This window comes from Hemitrygon akajei, chromosome 4 (assembly GCF_048418815.1).
Source record: "Hemitrygon akajei chromosome 4, sHemAka1.3, whole genome shotgun sequence".
Taxonomy (NCBI): Eukaryota; Metazoa; Chordata; class Chondrichthyes; order Myliobatiformes; family Dasyatidae; genus Hemitrygon; species Hemitrygon akajei.
Genome location: NC_133127.1, coordinates 38,847,613 through 38,870,265, shown reverse-complemented (window position 1 = coordinate 38,870,265; position 22,653 = coordinate 38,847,613). Strand labels below are relative to the sequence as shown.

Here is a 22,653-nt window from a genome sequence, read left to right as displayed (position 1 = left end):
TTTGATAATTTGGTGAGGCAGCCATACAACACTTACATTGTTCAATATATTTGGTGGATAAACATCTGATAGAATGGTGTGTGAGAGGGCCCTTCTGAAGGGAACTGTAACCTTTAGACTGCCACTAATAGTTTTGGAAGTATTGAGAGAGGAGCAGACAATTGAGTCTTCATTTCTATGACTTTATGGTTAATCTGAAACCTTATTCCCTTTACCTTGGCTCTTTTTTATATACCCTTCTTTAACAAAATATTTGCTTTATGTTTTAAAATTTAACCATTGAGCAAAGTGCCTCTTAATATATTCTGCTGCAGTCTATGTTGTGTGCCACTAATCTTTATTCTGCTGGTAAATGTGGGTGAATAGTTCTCTCTTGTGAGTGGATGATTTAATTATGAATCATAACTTGTCTTCTTCATAACTATTCTAATCAGCCTAATAAGTTGCTTTAAGATCATTGAACTTAAATTTTGGTCCTTCGCTTGGACCTGTAATACTGACTTTAAGCATTCACATAAATATTAAAATATTGATTAGTTGAGTTTGTTTCTTTGGAAAAGAGTTGGCTGAATATAGCACGGTAGCTTAGTGGTTAGCACAATGCTTTACAGTACAGGTGACCCAGGTTCAATTCCTGCTGCTGCCTGTAAGGAGTTTGTATGTTCTCGTGACCGCATGGGTTTCCTCCCAAAATCCAAAGACGTAACGGTTGTTAATAGGTTAATTTGTCATTATAAATTGTCCCGTGATTAGGTTTGGGATTAAATCGGAGTATTGCTGGGCAGCATGGCTCGAATGGCCGGATGGGTCTACTTAACACTCAATCAGTAAATAAATAAATCCTTATATCTAGATACATACCCAGGTTTACTCTGATAAATCAAAATTCTATCAGTAGTCAGTCATTTTGTCTTTAAATATAAATTATAAGAATTATTTTGAGTCAAGTTTAATTGTGCAATTTGAAAGGAGATATGGTAGGTTCAGGGCTCAGGAACATGGGTAGGTGTGTGGCTAAATCTAAGGGTCAGGAAAGTGAGTTTGGTGTGCAAGTCAGTACTGGGAACTGGAGATCAGTGCGTAACCCCCTGTGTGGGAAGAAAAGAGATGCAGCGAGGGAGGCAGTGGGCAAGAGTTCCTGTTACCAATCCATGTGTATATGTGTCCAAGAGATGAGAGCTTGGTCTTAATTGGATATCTTTCATTATGTTTTTGAAAAAATAAAATTGTCCTGGCATTTGAAGTTTACTTTGGCATGGAGTGTGGATAAGTATTAAATACTCCCCAGCTCTACCAGAGAGAGAGTCTACATTTTAAAATAAATGATCATGCATGCTCAATTGCCTGTCAATGGTTGCTTTACCATGCAACGGGGGTGGGGAGGGGGGGAAGTTTCAGTTAATTTAACAGTGCACACATGGTGTATAATTTTCACTTAATTTTAGGCTTTCATGCACAAATCTAGCAGTAAAAAAAATTGACAAAAATGGTTAGGATCTTAGGGGAGTTTAGAAAATTAGCCAGCTGATATTTATCATAAAAAAGGTTGAGAAACATCAGTCCATGTCAACCAAGACACTAGAACAATGTGTAGAAAATATTCGGCAGGCCAGCAGCATCTTTGGAGGGAGAAAGGCAGAGTTAAATCTTAGGCACTTCATCAGCTCTTTCGTCAGAATTGAAACATTAGCACTGTTTCTTGTATACGAATATTTATAGTACTTGTTGCTTTTATTTCTGATTTCCAGCATCTGCAGTTTTTGGCTTTACCATTCATTTTATCCACATCATTGGATTATCATAAAATGTCTTATTTTTGATCATCAAAACAGTCTGAAGCAAGAGATAACTATCCTTAATTGCTATGTGAAGTCTGGCATTTTAAACTGTATATCAGCAGCAGAATTACACTTTGATTCAAAAAAGCTAATCATGGGCACTTTGATTTATTTAGGCCTGCTTGGCAAGAAACTGTTATCCATCACCACTCAATTATTACAATTTTCCAAAGTCATGCTGTACCTCAGTTAATGAGGTGATCTGCCATGGAATTCCAGATGCACGACCATTACAGGATGGTGATATTGTTAACAGTAAGTATTGATGCAGAAAATTGTGGCATTATAACAGGCAAGCATAGTGCCTCATTGCTTCCCTTGGTAATATTCTCAAGTGAATCCTCAGTTCTAAAGTCAGGACAGAATAGGAGCAGTGTTGGCCAAGTGGCAGATAGAGCAAGGACTTCCATTTGGTAAGATCTTAGCAGATCCTCTAACCTAGCCATCTTCTTTCATCTGATTTCCAAATACTAGTCTGCACAAAAACTATCATTCTCTATCTTGAATGTACTGGATGACTGAGTATCTACAGTCCAATGGAGCATAAATAGTAAAGATAAGAAACTCCCCCTAGTATGTCCTATTGAAATGCTTTAAACCTCCAAACCTAAAACCTCACCCTCACATGACTCCTTGTATCTTTTCAATATCACTACTGCTTCACTCCATCTACTGCTAAATCCCTATCTGTGTTGTGCTTAATTTCTGACTTGACCATTCCAATGTTCAAAGCCTTGCTACTACAGTGAAGCTTGGCGTCACCTATCTGCTTCACTAAAGAGATCTTTGCATTGTGTGAACTCCAACATCTTGCCATTGTTTCACCATCAGTGACTATGTCACTGGTTGCCTAACTTACGCCCATCCCCAAATTCTGTGCTTTTCCTTATTAAAGATGCTCCTAAAAGTATTTAGTCACCCACCCCGCAGTATACTTACTGTGACTCATTACCCAAGAACTCTGCATTGATAGTGGAGGATTCAGCCTTGCCCTGAAATGGGCCATTTACCAAAGGAGCTACGTATTCAAATGCTGGATTTGCAGTCATTATATGAAATTATGATTTGCTATAAATGTACCAAATGATAGCTCTTCAAAATTTAATTCTGTAGCTGATTTTTTTTCCTTTTTACAGTTGATATTACAGTCTACTACAATGGTTTCCATGGTGATTTAAATGAGACATTTTTTGTGGGTGATGTTGATGAAGGATCGAAGAAGTTGGTGCAGACAACGTATGAATGCCTAATGCAAGCTATAGATGCAGGTGAGGAAATGGCACAGAATGGTTCTGTCATCAACCAATAATGGGTGCAGTGTGGAAGTAGAATATATGTAAGGCATGCTTCTTAATTATAGTATCCTTAATAACTTTACTCAGTAGCCCAGAATCTGAATGTGATAAATTAAAAATGGGTCTTCTGGCCTACCCAGCCTATGCAGATGTTTTGCTGCACTTAATCCACAATTTATGAGCATTATTCTCTGTGATTTGTTATGAATATTCCACATTTATTCTCTCTACCTTACTTTATTTCCCTAGGTAAAATGGTTTCTCATGAATACCTTTTGAGAATTGATGCTGGCTAAAAATGGCTGTAAATTTTCTGCCCAACTGACATACTTTACCCATTTTCTTTCTTCTGTTTTTACTACAACCTTTCACCATCTTAAAAACAACTACCAGATTCCCCCACTCCTCCACTGCTCTTGCATTGTTAACTATGCAATCTAGTTATGTTGTAGGTCTGGACAACATTTATGCAGAATTCTTAGAAGTCTTTCTTTTCTGATATGTTAGCTTCTAGTAAATTTTACATTTTTTTTTTTGAAGGACTCCTTCCTCCAACCCCATCAAAAAAAAGCAGTAGAAATTTCTATGTGTTGCTTACCTGTTGCCAAATGCCCTATGTCCTTACTTTTCTCTCCAGACGAATCCTGCAGAGCCTGCTATTCCATTGACCAGCACCCATTACTAAACCAACCAACCTTCAGGAGTAAGAGGCTACCTGGAACAGTCATACCCAGTGCTTAGTACTAAGCATCCTGCTCCAGGTTGATACTCATGGACTGTTCAAGTGACTGCCCACTGTTATATCTTGCAGAGGAAAATCCACTTTTCTCAACAACCAATTTTCATTTGGAAGATAAGGAACTCTGAGCAATAGGCTCCAACAAGGTTCTATATTTGTCCTTTAATTATTTTATTTACCTCATGATCTGTCTAAAATGGTGTCTTGAAGTTTGTGACCACTTATGACAGTGGTTTAGCCATAGAGTATGAAGTTGCTCAAGAAAGCAGCACCTAATATCAAGGATCCCCACAATCCAATCATGCCACCTTCTCACTAATACCCTTGGGTAGGGGTTACAGGAGACTAAAGCCCCATCTCACCAGGATCAGAAGTAGCTATTTCCCAAACCCATCTTGTTCTTGAATTGACATTGCAAAACTCTAATTCTACATCAGCAACGGGGCACAATGGAGCACCCCTTGCACCACCATGGACTTGTCTATGATAGTAGCAACACTCAAAGCATTGGAGGAGCTCAGTTGGTCAGGCAGCATCTATGGAGGGAAATGGGCAACTGGTGTTTCTGGTCAAGATCATTAATCTAGGTATATGCCTATTTCTGATGCACAAGTGTCTTATTTTTGCATAGTCTTTATTTTCTCTTTATTGCCTTGTGTAATTTATGTATAATTTATACTTTATGGGTTGCCTGTTGTGCTGCTATAAGCAAGTTTTTATATTGTACCGCACCTCACTAAACAATAAACATGACCTTACTGAGAGAGTTTGAGAGGCTAGGATATGCCAAGTCAAGAGAGGACTTTTGCTTCAACACTTCACCATATCACTCATCCAAAAGAGTTTACTTTTATTATTATTTATTTAGTGATACAGCGCAGAATGAGCCCTTCTGGCCTTTTAAGTTGTGCCGATTTAACCCTAGCCTAATCATGGGACGATCTACAGCCCCCGATTTACCTACTAACCTGTACGTCTTTGGACTGTGGGAGGAAACTGGAGCACCCAGAGGAAACCCATGTGCACACACGAAGAAACATATAAACTTGCTTACAGAGGATGCTGCAATTGATCCCAAATTCCAATGTCCTGAGCTGTACTGGTGTTCCACTAACTGCTACACTACTTTGGCACTCCAAATGACCTCCAAAAGCTTCTAAGCTAAGCCAAAAACTTTAAGGAATTATGCTGAATCAGACCAGGACATACAGATAAGAACGTAAGAAATAGGAGCAGGAGTAGGCCATCTGGCCTGTCAAGCCTGCTCCACCATTCAATAATATCATGACTGATCTGACCATGGACTCAACTCCACCTACCTGCCTTTTCCCCATAACCCTTAATTACCCTACTATGCAAAAATCTATCCAACCTTGTCTTAAATATATCTACTGAGGTAGCCTCCACTGTTTCATTGGGCAGAGAATTCCACAGGTTCACCACCCTCTCGGAAAAGCAGTTCCTCCTCATCTCCATCCCCCGAATCTTGATGCTATATCCCCCTGGTTTCTAATCTCATCTATCAGTGGAAACAACTTAAACAACTTTCCTGCCTCTAACTTATCTATCCCTGTCTGCAGAATCTCATGAGAAAGCAGAAGATTAATAGTCAGTCAAAGCTGGAAATGGCTGAGTCATGGGGAGCTGGCAATCAACCCCTTCAAGCAACAACTTGCTAAATGTGCATCAATGCACATTTGACAGTATCCAATTTTGCTATCATTTGAGAATTGTCACTGAGACACTTAGCAGCATCAGCAGGTGCCTGCAATCATTAGCTCACCACAGCCACGCTGTAGATATGCTATCTCACAAGAACATAACATCATTTAAAACAGGCTGTCTTGATTAACTAGCCAATCTCAAATTGAGAAAGTCCCAATGAATTCTTCCCACAAGGGTGTAATGCTTGGTAGGATTATCACATCCAATTAAATTCACAGTTAAGCAACTAGGGGCACAGTCACAAAGTGACTTTGTGACACAAAGTACAATGTCAAGATGGAGTTAACTGAAGCTCAATAAGAAATCCACTTGCTATACCATAATCCGTCCAAGCATTGGAACCCTGCAGGTTGTAGCACAGCCATTGACACTAGACCAGAGGAAGCTTACAGAAAAGCTATCTGTACTATTACAGATAATATGGCCTTTTGTCTGACCAGAGCATGGATATTTGATTTATTGTTCTATAACCTATGAAATGATGAAGAATTTACCAGCTTTTTCCTTTGAAACTGTAACTGTTCGTGTTTTTCTTGAAAGCTATACTTCTACATTAATTGGTTCAGTAGAGTTATCACTGTGTTCTTCAGTAGTGCAAATACTCAAATCGAGTAAAATGTTCTCAAAGGTCAAAGTAAATTTATTATCAATGTACATCTATGTCACCATATACAACCCTGAAATTCAATTTCTTGCATGCATACTCAGTAAATCCAAGAGTCATAATAGAATCAATGAAAGACTGCACTCGAAAGAGTGGACAAACAACCAATATGCAAAAAACAAACTGGGCAAGTACAAAAGAGGAAAAAAAAACCAAATAATAAATAAATAAGCAATAAATATTGAGAACGAGATGAAGCCTTGAAAGTGAGTCCATAGATTGTAGGAACAGCTTGGTGATGAGGCAAGTGAAGATATTCCCTCTGGTTCAAGAGACTGATTGTGGAGGGATAATAACTGTCCCTGAACCTGGTGGTGTGGGTCCTGATGCTTGTGTGCCTCATTCTTGATAGCAGCAATGAAAAGAGAGCATGACTTGGATGGTGGGGTCCCTGAGGATGCATACCGTTTTACTGCGTGGAGGGGAGGGTTTACCTGTGATGGACTGGGCCATATCCACTACTTTTTGTAGGATTTTCTGTTCAAGGGCATTGGTGCTTCCATACTAGGCTGCGATGCAAACAGTCAATATAATCTCCGCCATACATCTATAGAAGTTTGTCAAAGTTTTAGATGTCATGTCAAGTCTTTGCAAACTCCTAAGAAAGTAGAGATGCTGCCGTGCTTTCTTCGTAATTGCACTAATTGCTGGGCCCAGGACAGGTCCTCTGAAATGATAATGATTCTCTCCAACTCTGATTCCTCTGATGAAGACTGGCCCATGGACCTTCAGTTTCCTTCTCTAGAAATCAGTAATCAGCTCCTTGGTCTTGCTGACATTGAGTAAGAGGTGGTTGTTGTGGTATGTCTCAGCCAGATTTTCAGTCTTCCTCCCATATGCCAATTCAACACTACATTCGATTTTGCCAGCAACAATGGTGTCATCAGCAAACAATTGGAGCTTTGCTTAGCTTCACAGTTATAAGTATAAAGAGAGTAGATCAGGGGAACAAGCACACAGACTAATGGTGCAACTGTGCTGATGGAAATTGTGGAGGAGATGCTGTTGCCAATCGGAACAGACTGGGGTCTGCAAGTGAGGAAATCGAGGATCGAATTGCACAAGGAGGTATTGAGGCCAAGGTCTTGAAGCTGTTAATTAGTTTTGAGGGGATGATAGATTTGACTAGCTGTAGTCGATAAAGAGCAGTTTGGTGTATGCCTCTTTGCAGTTGAGACGATCCAGGGTTGAGTGATGAGCCAAGAAAATGACATTTGATGTGGACCTGTTGTGACGGTAAACAAATTGCAGTGGATCCAAGGTGCTTCTCAGGCAGGAGTTGATGTGTTTCATCACCAACCTCTCAAAACACTTCATCATGGGATGTAAGTGATGTTGGACAATAGTCTTTGAGGCAGGTTACCATGTTCACCTAAGGGGTGGTCTTTTGGTGGGTCTTCAAATGGCTGTAAAGGCCTATCAGGGATCCACATATTCTGTTGCAGTGTGGACACGAGTAAGTGACGGCTGTGGTTCATGGTTGGGTCTTTTAGTTCTTCATTATCTCATTTCACAGCTGCTGCTTGTTCTCTGTGACACAGCAGAGGTCACTGTCATGTAGCACATCTCCCTCTTGAACAGATTTCCTCCAGCTAAATCTACTGAGTGCAATGTCTTCCCAGTTTTTAGATGTAATGTTGAATTTCTTCAGGCTGATTTTGATATCATCTTCAAAGCCTTTCCTTTGCTCACCAAGGGCTCGCTGACTTTCCTCACTGGGAGTAAAGAATCTTTTTGAGGAGACATGAGTTAGGTTATGTCATTCAGATGCCTATCTGTCAGATTTAATATTGCTTTATTGTGGTGGCCTTCTCCTGTACAGTGGTGTTAGTACATCTGACCTTCCAGCTGATCCTCAAAATTTTTCATAAGGTTCTTTGTGGTATTGTTCCAGGGCTTTCAGGTGTGTACTAAAGGTGGTTCATGATTCAGCTCCATACAGTAATGTAGGAAGAATGACTGCTCTATAGACCAAAAGTTTTGTTTGCCTTGTAGGTCACAGTCTTCAAAGACTGTTTACACTATTCAAATCATGTAACATGCAGTACAGAAGCTTGTGTTGCTTTATGTTTCATACACTAGATCTGGTTATTCAAAAATCTGTGATCTATAAGAATTTCAATCAAGTGTTGGTTTGAACTATTTTTAAGTCATTCTATTGGAATAAACATTCTTTACTTTTCCTTGCAGTAAAGCCGGGTGTTCGGTACAGGGAGTTGGGCAATATTATACAGAAACACGCACATGCGAGTGGCTTTTCAGTAGTTCGAAGTTATTGTGGGCACGGGATCCACCGACTTTTCCACACTGCACCTAACGTGCCTCATTACGCTAGTAAGTTGTGTCTTGTTTTATAAGAGTGATACTTAATTTACTATGTTTAACCATCTCTAGAGATTTGATTTGGTGATTTACTGTATATTTATTTAGTGATACAGCATAGGGCAAGCCCTTCCAGCCTAATGAGTGGTATCACCCAGCAACCCACCTATTTATCCCTCAGCTAGTTACAAGACAGTTTGCAATGACCAGTTAACCTACTAACTGGTACATCTTTGGAATGTGGAAGAAAACCAGATCACCCAGTAGAAAACCATGTGCTCATGGGAAGAACATACAAACTTCTTACAGGCAGCGGCAGATTTGAACTCCAAACTCCAATGCCTTGAGTTGTAGTATAGCTAACTGCTATACTGCTCCAAAATCACCATGAAACACAATATGAAATATGAAACACAACCAAAAATAAATTAAAACATTACAAACTTAACCATCCAAAAATGACATAGAAATATCAATTGTGCCCAAGAGAGCATTTCTAGACAACGAGGTTGTAAAACATTAATGAGCCTTTATCTGGTAACATTTACCCCTAGTGACAATGCTAAATCCAAAGAAGCCAAGGAAATATTACTTAAACACAAGAGATTCTACAAATACTGGAAATCCAGAATAACACAGAAAGTGCTGGAGGAACTCAGCAGGCCAGGCAAAGTATATGGAAGGAAATAGAGAGATGACATTTTGGGCCAAGACCCTTCATCAGGAGTATTTCTTGGCTGCTTCTACATCAGCAGCTTAATTTAAAATTCTTTTGGGTCATTATCAGACTGGAGATTCCATCTTCAATTGAATTTCCCAGACTCTGGCTTTGTTTTCCCTTCAGTTCCAATGCCAGCTCAAGCTAGTGATTTGCTCTTGATCCTTCTCACTCATGAGGGATAGCACAATGGTGTAGTAGATAATGCTATGGCCTCTCAGCCCCAGTGGCCTATGTTCAGTTCTGACCTCACTCGTTGTCTGTGTGAAGTTAGAACATTCTCTCTGTGATTTCTCCCAATTGCTCTGGTTTTCGCTCACTTGCCAAAGAAGTGCAGATGGGGAGATTAATTAGGCACTGTAAATCGCCCCTCATGTTGGTGGGTGATAGGAGAATTGATCGACGTGTGGCTGAAAATAAATTACTGGCAAACAAGTATTGGGGATGACGAAATGCGCTGAAAGGGCCAATTTCACAATTGAAATTTTTGTTTATTTTGTAACCTATAGTAATTGTCTTTGCACTAATCTGCTGCTGTAAAACAACAAATTTCAAGTCACAGAAGTAAATGATAATATTTCTGATTGTGAATCACAGCTGACTAACGATTCAGCTGCTCATTCTTGTGCATTTAGTACATTTTATTATGACAAGAGAGTCTCATTAATCTGAGTACCTTGCATAGTACTGGTAGGCAGAATGGCCTCAAAGGGCAAGGAAATAAGGAATAATATCAAATATTGATAAAATCAATGAGGATCATTTTACCTCTTTTGTGTAATCTAATTACACTTACTTGGAGTCCATGTTACTTTAAAGTAACATTCAAAACAGAGGTGATATTTTTATGCATCCCCCGGAGAAGAAAGGATTCAAAGGGGGGAAAGGGGCCACAGTGGTTGACAAAGGAAGTCAGAGATTGCATAGCATTAAAAAAAAAGGAAGTATGACAGAGCTAAGGTGAGTGGGAGGACAGATGATTGGGAAATTTTTAAGGAACAACAGAACTTAACTAAAAAGGCAATACGGGGAGAAAAAATGAGGTACGAATGCAAGCTAGCCAGGAATATAAAGGAGGATAGCAAAAGCTTTTTTAGGTATGTGAAGAGAAAGAAGATAGTTAAGAACAATGTTGGGCCCTTGAAGAATAAATTGGGTGAAATTGTTATGGGAAACAGAGAAATGGCAGAAGAATTTAATAAGTACTTTAGATCTGTCTTCACTAGGGAAGACACAAGCAATCTCCCAGATGTATGGATGGGCCAAGGACATAGGGTAACAGAGGAAATGAAACAGATTGACATTAGGAAGGAAACGGTGATGAGTAGACTGATGGGACTGAAGGCTGATAATTCCCCAGGTCCAGATGGTCTGCATCCTAGGGTACTAAAGGAGGTGGCTTTGGAAATTGCGGATGCATTAGTAATCATTTTCCAATGTTCCTTAGATTCAGGATCGGTTCCTGAGGATTGGAGAATGGCTAATGTTATCCCACTTTTTAAGAAAGGAGGGAGGGAGAAAACAGAGAACTATCGTCCTGTCAGCCTAACATCAGTAGTGGGGAAGATGCTAGAGTCCATTATTAAAGATTGGGCCGAGCTAGCATGGATTTACCAAGGGCAAATTATGCTTGATTAATCTATTGGAGTTTTTCGAGGATGTAACCAGGAAGTTAGACAAGGGAGATCCAGTGGATGTAGTGTACCTCGATTTTCAGAAGGCATTTGATAAGGTCCCACATAGGAGATTGGTGGGTAAAATCAGAGCTCATGGCATTGGGGGGAAGATATTGACATGGATAGAAAACTGGTTGGCAGATAGAAAACAAAGAGTAACGGTGAATGGGCGTTTCTCGGAATGGCAGGTGGTGACTAGTGGGGTGCCACAGGGCTCGGTATTGGGACCACAGCTGTTTACGATTTACATCAACGATTTAGATGAAGGCATTGAGAATAACATCAGCAAGTTTGCTGATGATACTAAGCTGGGTGGCAGTGTGACATGTGATGAGGATGTTAGAATTCAGGGTGACTTGGATAGGCTGAGTGAGTGGGCAGATACTTGGCAGATGACGTTTGATTGTGAATAAGTGTGAGGTTATCCACTTTGGGAGTAAGAACAGGAAGGCAGATTATTATCTGAACGGTGTAGAGTTAAGTAAGGGAGAAATACAAAGAGATCTAGGAGTCCTTGTTCATCAGTCACTGAAGGTGAATGAGCAAGTGCAGCAGGCAGTGAAGAAGGCTAATGGAATGTTGGCCTTTATTACAAAGGGAATTGAGTACAAGAGCAAGGAAATCCTTTTGCATTTGTACAGGGCCCTGATGAGACCACTCCTGGAGTATTGTGTACAGTTTTGGTCTCCAGGGTTAAGGAAGGACATCCTGGCTGTAGAGGAAGTGCACCGTAGATTCACAAGGTTAATTGCTGGGATGTCCGGACTGTCTTACGCAGAGAGGTTAGAGAGACTGGGTTTGTACACGCTGGAATTAAGGAGATTGAGAGGGGATCTGATTGCAACATATAAGATTATTAAGGGATTGGACAAGTTAGAGGCAGGAAATAAGCTCCAGATGCTGGGAGAGTCCAGTACCAGAGGGCATGGTTTGAGAATAAGGGATAGGTCATTTAGGACAGAGTTAAGGAAAAATTTCTTCTCCCAGAGAGTTGTGGGGGTCTGGAATGCACTGCCTCGGAAGGCAGTGGAGGCCAATTCTCTGGATGCTTTCAAGAAGGAGCTAGATAGGTATCTTATGGATAGGGGAATCAAGGGATATGGGGACAAGGCAGGAACCGGGTATTGATAGTAGATGATCAGCCATGATCTCAGAATGGCGGTGCAGGCTCGAAGGGCCGAATGGTCTACTTCTGCACCTATTGTCTATTGTTGTTCCTGGAGCATACATATACAAAGTTGGTACTGTCTGCAGTTCAAGGGAGAAGTTTAAATAGGTTTAAGTTTAAATGTTGTAATGAAACGTGTAAAAATACTGCAGAAGAATGTGCTGCTGCTCCATGAATCGGCTCTGATTCAAATTGTAGCTCCCTTTTCAACCCTGTTAGTCTTTTCCCCCACTCTTCCACCTTCACTCTCATTTCCTGGTGAAAGCAACTTATCTGTACCCTTGAAACCCTAACCTGACATCACAGGGATGGTGAAGGAGACCACTCGGGGAAACACAAATGCATAAAAACCATATAAGAATCACAGTACGGAAACAGGCCATTCCGGCCCTCCTAGTCCGTGCCAAACTCTTAATCTCACCTAGTCCCACCTACCCACACTCAGCCCATAACCCTCCACTCCTTTCCTGTCCATATACCTATCCAATTTTACCTTAAATGACACAACTGAACTGGCCTCTACTACTTCTACAGGAAGCTCATTCCACACAGCTATCACTCTCTGAGTAAAGAAATACCCCCTCATGTTTCCCTTAAACTTTTGCCCCCTAACTCTCAAATCATGTCCTCTTGTTTGAATCTCCCCTACTCTCAATGGAAACAGCCTATTCACGTCAACTCTATCTATACCTCTCAAAATTTTAAATACCTCGATCAAATCCCCCCTCAACCTTCTACGCTCCAATGAATAGAGACCTAACTTGTTCAACCTTTCTCTGTAACTTAAGTGCTGAAACCCAGGTAACATCCTAGTAAATCATCTCTGCACCCTCTCTAATTTATTGATATCTTTCCTATAATTCGGTGACCAGAACTGTACACAATATTCCAAATTTGGCCTTACCAATGCCTTGTACAATTTTAACATTACATCCCAACTTCTGTACTCAATGCTCTGATTTATAAAGGCCAGTGTTCCAAAAACCTTCTTCACCACCCTATCTACATGAGACTCCACCTTCAGGGAACTATGCACTGTTATTCCTAGATCTCTCTGTTCCACTGCATTCCTCAATGCCCTACCATTTACCCTGTATGTTCTATTTGGATTATTCCTGCCAAAATGTAGAACCTCACACTTCTCAGCATTAAACTCCATCTGCCAACGTTCAGCCCATTCTTCTAACCGGCATAAATCTCCCTGCAAGCTTTGAAAACCCACCTCATTATCCACAACACCTCCTACCTTAGTATCATCGGCATACTTACTAATCCAATTTACCACCCCATCATCCAGATCATTTATGTATATTACAAACAACATTGGGCCCAAAACAGATCCCTGAGGCACCCCGCTAGTCACCGGCCTCCATCCCGATAAACAATTATCCACCACTACTCTCTGGCATCTCCCATCTAGCCACTGTTGAATCCATTTTATTACTCCAGCATTAATACCTAACGACTGAACCTTCTTAACTAACCTTCCATGTGGAACTTTGTCAAAGGCCTTGCTGAAGTCCATATAGACTACATCCACTGCCTTACCCTCGTCAACGTTCCTCGTAACTTCTTCAAAAAATTCAATAAGGTTTGTCAAACATGACCTTCCACACACAAATCCATGCTGGCTACTCCTAATCAGATCCTGTCTATCCAGATAATTATAAATACTATCTCTAAGAATACTTTCCATTAATTTACCCACCACTGATGTCAAACTGACAGGTCTATAATTGCCAGGCTTACTTCTAGAACCCTTTTTAAACAATGGAACCACATGAGCAATACACCAATCCTCTGGCACAATCCCCGTTTCTAATGACATCTGAAAGATCTCCGTCAGAGCTCCTGCTATCTCTACACAAACTTCCCTCAAGATCCTGGGGAATATCCTGTCAGGACCCGGAGATTTATCCACTTTTAAATTTCTTAAAAGCACCAGTACTTCCACCTCTTTAATTGTCATAGGTTCCATAACTTCCTTACTTGTTTCCCACACCTTACCCAATTCAATATCCTTCTCCTTAGTGAATACCGAAGAGAAGAAATCGTTCAAAATCTCTCCCATCTCCCTCAGCTCCACACATAGCTGACCACCCTGATTCTCTAAGGGACCAATTTTATCCCTCACTATCCTCTTGCTTTTAATATAACTGTAGAAACCTTTCAGATTTACTTCCACCTTATTTGCCAAACCAAACTCGTATCTTCTTTTAGCTTTTCTAATCTCTTTCTTAAGATTCCTTTTACATTCTTTATATTCCTCGAGCAATTCCTTTACTCCATGCTGCCTATATCTATTGTAGACATCCCTCTTTTTCCGAACCAAGTTTCTAATATCCCTTGAAAACCATGGTGCTTTCAAACCTTTAACCTTTCCTTTCAACCTAACAGGAACACAAAGATTCTGTACCCTCATAATTTCACCCTTAAATGACCTCCATTTCCCTATTACATCCTTCCCATAAAACAACTTGACCCAATCCACTCTCTCTAAATCCCTGCGCATCTCCTCAAAGTTAGCCTTTCAAACAAAGGAGAATGACAAGGCATCCAGGCCCCTCAAGTCTGCCTGGCATTCAGTTTAGCCATGGCTCATCTACCCCAGCCCCCAACACTTCTTCTGCACCCATTCTACAAATTCCTCAATCCTTCAAAAGTTTATCTTCCTTTTTAAATGCCTTCAATGTTCTAGCTTCCACAATATTCAGTGTGGAGAATTCCCAAGATTCACAACCCTCTGTGAGAAGCAGGCTCTACACAGAATGATTTTAAGTGACTGTCCCTATATTATGAAAACCAGACTCGCCTCCATCAACTCTGACTACACTTTATCCTTAGTAACATTATCAAAGATCCCTTACATTCTCCCTTTTCCTTTCTGTCAGGCAGAAGGTACAAAGCTGGAGAACGTGAACCATCTTAGGGTCATAAAATGTTACAGCCAAGTCTGTGCTGAACCATTAATCTGACTAGTCCCAGTTTCCTGCATCCAGTCCATCCCCCTCCATACCCCTTCACCTTCCATTCATGTACCTATCCAAACTTCTCTTAAATTTAGAAATCAAACTTGCATCCACCACTTCTTTTGGCAGCTCATTCCACACTCTCGCCTCTCTCTGAGTAAAAAAATTCCCCCTTATGGTCCCCCAAATATTTCACCTTTCACCCTTTACCCATGACCACTAGTTCTGATCTCGCCCAACCTCAGTGGAAAAAGCCTGCTTGCATTTATCCTATTTATGCCCCTCAATTTTGTATACAACTATCAAATCTCCCCTCATTCTGCTACACTTAACCTATTTAACCTTTCCCTATAAACTCAGATCCTAAGTCATGGCAACATCCTTGTAAATTTTCTCTGCACGATTTCAATCTTATTGATATCTTTCCTGTTGGTAGTTGACCAAAATGAACACAATATTCTAAATTAGGTCTCACCAGCATCTTATACAACTGCAACATTACGTCCCAACTCCTGTACTCAGTACTTTGATTTATGAAGGACAATATGTCAAAAACTTTCTTAACAACCCTACCTACAGCTACAGTGGTTCTAGAAAGTTTGTGAACCTGTAGAATTTTCTCTATTCTGCATAAATATGACTTAAAATGTGATCAGATCTTCATGTAAGTCCTAAAACTAGATAAAGAGAATCCAATTAAAATATGACAAAAACATCATACTTGTTCATTTATTTATTGAAATGATCCAATATTACATGTATTTGTTGGAAAATGTATGTGAACCTTTACTTTCAGTAATCGGTGTGATCCCCTTGTAGAACAATAACTTCAACCAAACGTTTCCGGTAACTGTTGATCAGTCCTGCACATCGGCAGGAATTTTAGCCCATTCCTCTTTTCAAAACTGCTTCAAAACTCTGGAATGTTGGTGGGCTTCCATGCATTAATTGCTTGCTTCAGATCCTTCCAAGATATTTCTATAGGATTAAAGGCAGGACTTTGAGTCAGCCATTCAAAACACAAATTTTCTATTTTTTTTAATCATAAAAGATGATGTACTCTCATCTTTTAAACCATCGTCTTGTTGCATTTTCCAACTTCTATTAAGCTTCAGGTGACAGATCGCTACCTGACATTCTCCTGACACAATTTTGAATTCATTGTCCCCTCAAAACAATTACAAGCTGTCCAGATCTTGAGGCAGCAAAGCAGCCCAAAACCATGATACTCCTTCCACCATGCTTCACAATTGAGATGAGGTTTTGCTGTTGGTGTGCATTGCCCTTTTTCCTCCAAACATAGCAATGTGCATTTCTGCCAAAAAGTTCAACTTTTGTCTCATCCGTCTACAGAACATTGTCCCAGAAACATTGTAGAACATCCAGGTGGTCATTTGCAAACTTGAGATGTACAGCTTTTTTTTTTGGAGAGCAGTGATTTCTTCCGTAGTGCCCTTCTATGCACACCATTCTTTTTCTTGTAGTAGACACATGAACAGAGACTTTAGCAAGTTCTAGAGATTTTTGCAGGTCTTTTGCTGTTATCCTTGGGTTCTTTTTCACCTCCTTCAGCATTGCACCCTGTGCTCTTGGTGTGATCTTTGCAGGATGCCCATAACCTAGAGAGAGCAGCAACAGTGCTGAGTTTCCTCCACTTGATGATAAATTCTTACTGTGGACTTCAGGTATTTAGAAATGCTTTTGTAGCCTTTTCCAGCTTCATGCATCTCTACAATTCTTCTAATGTCCTCAGAAAGTTGTTTTGATCAAGGCTTGGTGCACATAAATAGATCTTTCTTGATAAGAGCAGGCTGTTAGTAGCCTGACTTTGTGTGTCTTTTTTTTTTACTGGGCAGGGCACCTCTACATCCTCCACCTCCAATTTCATCTCATTGATTGGAACAACTGACTCCAAATAGCTTTTGCAGAAGACATTACCCCAGAGATTCACATACTTTTTCTAACAAATACATGTAATATTGGATGATTTTTCTCATTAAACAAATAAGCAAGTGTAATTTTTTGTTATTTATTTAATTGGGTTCTCTTTACCTAGTTCTAGGACTTACATGAAGATCTGATCATATTTTAGGTCATATTAATGCAGAAGTAGAGAAAATTCTACAGAGTTCACAAACTTTCTAGCACCACTATACCTATGACACCACTTTGAAGGAATTATGGATCTGTATTGCCAGATCCCTCGGTTTTACTACACTCCTCATTACGCTACTGTAAGTCCTATCCTGGTTTCTCCCCCAAAGTGCAGCACCTCATACTTGACTGCAATAAATTCCATCTGGAACTTTCAGCTCATTTTTCCAGCTGGTCTAGTTCCCACTACAATCTTTGATAACCATGGACTGGCAACTTTTATCCCTCTGCAATGAGACTCCTGAACAGACCTTAAATGACAAAGATGAACTCTTTTTCTCTGTCTACCTCCTTTTCGTGGTCCTTGCACTTTTTCTGTAATGGTAGCACTTTACTCTGCATTCTGCATTTGTTTGCAATGATCAATCTGGAAGACTTGCAAACAAAAGCTTTTCACAGTTTAACACACACAAAACGGTGGAGGAACTCAGCAGATCAGGCAACATCTATAGAAATGAATAAACAGTTGACCTTTTGGGCCAAGACCCTTTTTCAAGGCTGGAAGGGGAAAGATGCTAGAGTAAAAAGGAGGACCAACTAGAAGGTGATAGGTGAAGCTAGAAAAGGTAAAGGGCTGGATAAGGAGGATTCCGATAGGAGGGGTGAGTGGACCATTGGAGATGGGGAAGAATGAGGGTCACCAAGAGGAGGTGATAGGCAGGTGAGGGTTAAGGTCAAGACTCTTAACTGGACCACTCAAGAACATCAGTTTTCTTCATTTGAAGCCACAGCAGTGTGCTTTGGGTTGCTAGCCTGCTGAAAGTTGAACTTCCTCTGCAGTTTAAGCTTTCTGGCAGAGGCTAGCAGGTGTTTAGTTCAGATCTCTCTGTATTTAGCAGTATTCATCTCCCCATCAATTTCCAGTCCCTGCTGCTGAAAAACATCCCCATATCATGATGCTACCTCTACCATACTTTACAGTGTTTGCAGTATTCTGGCTGATGTGCAGTATTAAATTTACACCACACTTACTGCTTGGTGTTGAGGCCAGAAAGTTCCACTTCATTGTCATCAACCATAAGACCTTCTTCCACTTCTTTATAGTATTTGCAAAGTCTTTATGGGCAAGGATGTGTTTTTTTTTTTGGCCAGGGCTTCTTTCATGCCACTTTTCCCATTTTGTGTAAGGCTTTAGAGATTGTGGAGCCATGAACTTCAATTCCATTTGCAGCTACTGACTTCTGCAGCCCACTCAGAGTGACTGTTGCCATCACAGTAGCCTCTCTTCAGAAGTGTCATTTGTCTCTAATGACTAAATTTAGAGGGACAGCCTGATCTAAGGAGTGTTTATTTTTCCACAAAGGACTGCACTGAGCTCCTATGTTCAGTGCCTTTGAGATTGTCTGTACCCTTCCAATTTTCTATATCAACAAATTGAATGAGCTGGTAAGTTAACATTGTTACGTACCCCGTAACTGGGTCACTTACCAGCAAAGATAGAGAGGTCCGTTGAAGTCTGATGGTACTATTTTTAACGGTATTTATTGATAAAAATACATAAAAATAATATCAATGCAAACATACATATAATATACGTCGTCAATACTAAATCTAAAAGCGCGGGTATAATAATAATAAGAAATAGCTCTATCGTTGTCTAGGGGATAATGTATTGTCCGATGGAAATATAAAAGTCACTTTAGTTCATTCAAGCTGCAGCTTTTGGTTGGAGAGAGAGACGAGATTTTTAGAACTTGCCCAGTTTTCCATTTTATGATGTCAATCCTTCGAAATGGCGTCGGTGGTGATCTCTTCCTTAGCTAAGCCGCCTTCCGTGGTAGGGCCTCAATCCCGGGGCAACGGGAAAGGACACACGTGGGCCCTCCACTGGCTATTGCTATTAAATGCTGTCACGGAACTCCTAGCGTTTCTCCTGGTGCGTGTGTGTGTGTGTGGGGCTGTTCCCACAGACCCTCTTTTATCCCCACTCACGGGGTCTCAGATGTCAATCGGGGGGGGGGGGGGGAATGATGCCATTCCCCAACCAGCCCACTTTGCCTGAGGGCTTCCACGAAGCACAGTATTTTAATACACAATTCCGTATCCAAGAGACAATGGCCGTTTCCCGTAGCTTTGTATCGCCGCGGGGCTAAACATTCCAAACGTCACTCTCTCTCATTTCCTGGGTCTCCTGACCTGAATTAATAGCAATCTTGCGATTCTCAAAAAGTGGGGGGGGGGGGGGGGGGCACAGGCGTAACGACATATAGTATTGCACCTGAGAAAAGTTAGTGTAGTAATTCCAAAGGGTATGAATACCTTTTTAGCCTCACAATTTTGGTTTTCAATTTTTAGTAAATTGTTGACAGGTTGTTTAGAATTTTTCAGTATAGCTCAAAAATCCTACTTCAATTTATTTTAAATGTTGAAAATGAGACAGTAAAGTGTGAAAGTAGTTGTGGGGGCTGAATGCTTTTTCAAAGCACTGTATTACTGAGGGGAACTGCCACTGGGGTATTCTGCACGAGCTGCTTATTCCCTTTCCCTCTTCTGACAGTCACCCAGGTACCTGCCTTCTGCAACATAGACTGACATATATATGTTAATTACTGTAAAATGTTATGAGATCAATATTTGCTGTAATAACGAGGTTTTAAAACGAAAGTTTAATCATGCCCTTGTTATTGTAGAAAATAAAGCTGTTGGAGTGATGAAACCTGGTCACGTGTTTACCATTGAGCCTATGATTTGTGATGGTAAGTCTGAGATTTATTTAATTTTTACACAACCCCCATTAGAAATGAACAGAAAGTTAGTCAGAACCTCCAGTACACTTGGTAAAAAGGCTGCAAACTGATTTGAAACCATTTTTCTCTCTTCTGAGTTCAGTTGGCAAAAAAATTGTGAATTTTGTTACTGTTACATTTTTTAAATAATTTGGAGCATGTCAATAAGACCATTTGGCAAAGAAAAAAAATACAATCCAGGCTCTGGATTCATTTCTATGAAATGGGTGATAAAATGTTTTAAAATTTAACCTATGGATCTTGCCGTCATATTATTAAGAGGCTACAGGGGCACAGAAGAAGGTGCATAAAAAGGACTGACAGGGCTGGAACTATCAGGCAGGACTGAGCAGCTTGGGAGACTATCCTTAGAAAAGATTGAGGTGTAACTTGAAATCAGTTCCTTATAATTCTGATAGGAGTTGCTGGAATCTTGCACCTGTCTGTTAAACTTCCTCGTCCCAGCTTGAAGTATTTGATAGTCTTTATCCCAGGTTAGGAATATATACTCTATCTACGCCCCTCATAGTCTGCGTACTTTTATTGAACAAGTGTGCTTGCATGAAAGGTGTGCAAATGGGTTCAATAGAAACCTTGACAAAGGAATTCGATTTTCAGAAAATAAAGCTGGGAGAGGGTTTGAGGGCTGGAGCTGGTGGTGATTGAATTATAGTATTGCCTCTCAAAGCATGATGGGCTGAATGGTTTTTTTCTTTGCTGTGGGTTTCCATGTAGTTTTTAACACTAATCCTGTGATGTATTTCCTGCACTGTAGGGGCTTGGCATGACGAAACATGGCCAGACAGCTGGACTGCAGTAACAAAGGATGGCAAGCGTTCGGCACAGTTTGAGCACACACTTCTTGTCACAGAGACTGGCTGTGAGATCTTGACACGGCGCTTGGAGGATAATGGTCGCCCTTACTTTGCATCGCAGTTGTAGCCTGCCACCTTTGCTGCTGTTCAGTGGCAGTCCCTCAGTGTCTTCACCTCATGATCAGCCAATGCCTTAAGGCACTGATTCATTTGTTGTTTAGTTTTTTTTTGGTGGGCTTTAGATGCTGCAAAGCACTGAATGCCCAAACAACCTTTTTGCAACATACCTTCTGCCCTCATCCTCTCTTCCACTCTTCCAGAGTGCCTCTGGTCCGAACATCGGTTCCTACTGTCTGTATAGTCATAGAACACTACAGCACAGAAAAGGCCCTTCGGCGCATCTAGTCTGTGCCGAACCATTAATCTGCCTAGTCCCATCAAACCTATACCCGGACCATTGCCCTCCATGCCCCTTTCATACAATTACCTATCCAAATTTCTCCTAAATATTGAATTTGACCCTGCATCCACCACTTGCGCTTAAATCTTGTATCTTAAATGTTTCTTAATGGAATAAAATTTGTGGCTCTATTCATAGATTGTGGGCTATTGTTTAAAAAGAAATTTAAGTTGTTGCCAGCTTCCAAAAGATTAGCTAGTAAATCTCCAATTATTAGTTCTGTGAATGTGCTTCTGTGAAAAAGGTAGCAAAAGCTGTGACAAAAGGAACCAATTAGTTGTAATCTTGTTAATCAGATAAATCTTTTTCTAATCAGCTATGAATTTTAAAATCCTGAATGTTTGGGTTTGACTGATATCGACACACTTGCAAACTATTTTTGCCCAGATTGCAAAAGTTGCTATGCTTGTCTAATCAAGACAAAATTAGGTTTAGTTTAAATTAGATATTTATTTTTTTCCTCTGACAGTTAAATGCTGGTCATATTGTTGTTAGGAAATTGAAATTTGGAATGGGGCAGAGTAACATTTTGTCCCTTTTAAACTTTTAATGCAACCCCATTGTTAATTCAAACATCAGATTACATGATGATATGCTGTATGTGATATATGCTGTTTACATTGCCCTTTCACCACAGGGGAAAGAAACCTATCCCTTGTAAAGCCACAGAATTTTAAGCACTATTAAAGAGATTAACACTATTGTGTTTACTTAGTGGTATCCTTACAATGTGGCATTTTGAGCTACACACACACAATGCTGGTGGAACGCAGCAGGCCAGGCAGCATCTATAGGGAGAAGCACTGTTGATGTTTCGGGCCGAGACCTTTCGTCAGGACTAACTAAAAGGAAAGATAGTAAGAGATTTGAAAGTAGGAGGGGGAGGGGAAAATGTGAAATGATAGGAGAAGACTGGAGGGGGTGGGGTGGAGCTGAGAGCCGGAAAGGTGATTGGCAAAAGGGATACAGAGCTGGAGAATGGAAAGAATCATGGGACGGGAAGCCTATGGAGAAAGAAAGGGGGAGGGGAGCACCAGAGGGAGATGGAGAACAGGCAGAGTGATGGGCAGAAAGAGAGAAAAAAAGGGGGGGGAAAAGCTAAATATATCAGGGATGGGGTAAGAAGGGGAGGAGGGGCATTAACGGAAGTTAGATAAGTCAATGTTCATGCCATCAGGTTGGAGGCTACCCAGCCGGTATATAAGGTGGTGTTCCTCCAACCTGAGTGTGGCTTCATCTTGACAGTAGAGGAGGCCATGGATAGACATAGCAGAATGAGAATGGGACGTGGAATTAAAATGTGTGGCCCACTGGGAGATCCTGCTTTCTCTGGCAGACAGAGCATAGGTCTCTAGGCCTCCCTTCCCATGATCCTTCCCCTTCT

At 40.6% G+C, this 22,653-nt stretch overlaps 1 protein-coding gene across 1 annotated transcript in view; it reads left to right on the top strand.

Annotated features, from left to right (window-relative positions):
• Positions 1-21,970, top strand: part of metap1 (methionyl aminopeptidase 1) — a 48,841-nt gene extending 26,871 nt beyond the window's left edge. Inside the window, exons 7-11 of the mRNA XM_073042422.1 lie at positions 1,955-2,093; positions 2,975-3,106; positions 8,452-8,595; positions 19,899-19,964; positions 20,770-21,970. Of these exons, the coding sequence (XP_072898523.1) occupies positions 1,955-2,093; positions 2,975-3,106; positions 8,452-8,595; positions 19,899-19,964; positions 20,770-20,936 (648 nt within the window). The 3' untranslated portion in view covers positions 20,937-21,970. The remainder of the gene's footprint in view (positions 1-1,954; positions 2,094-2,974; positions 3,107-8,451; positions 8,596-19,898; positions 19,965-20,769) is intronic.
• Positions 21,971-22,653: the final 683 nt, after the last annotated feature.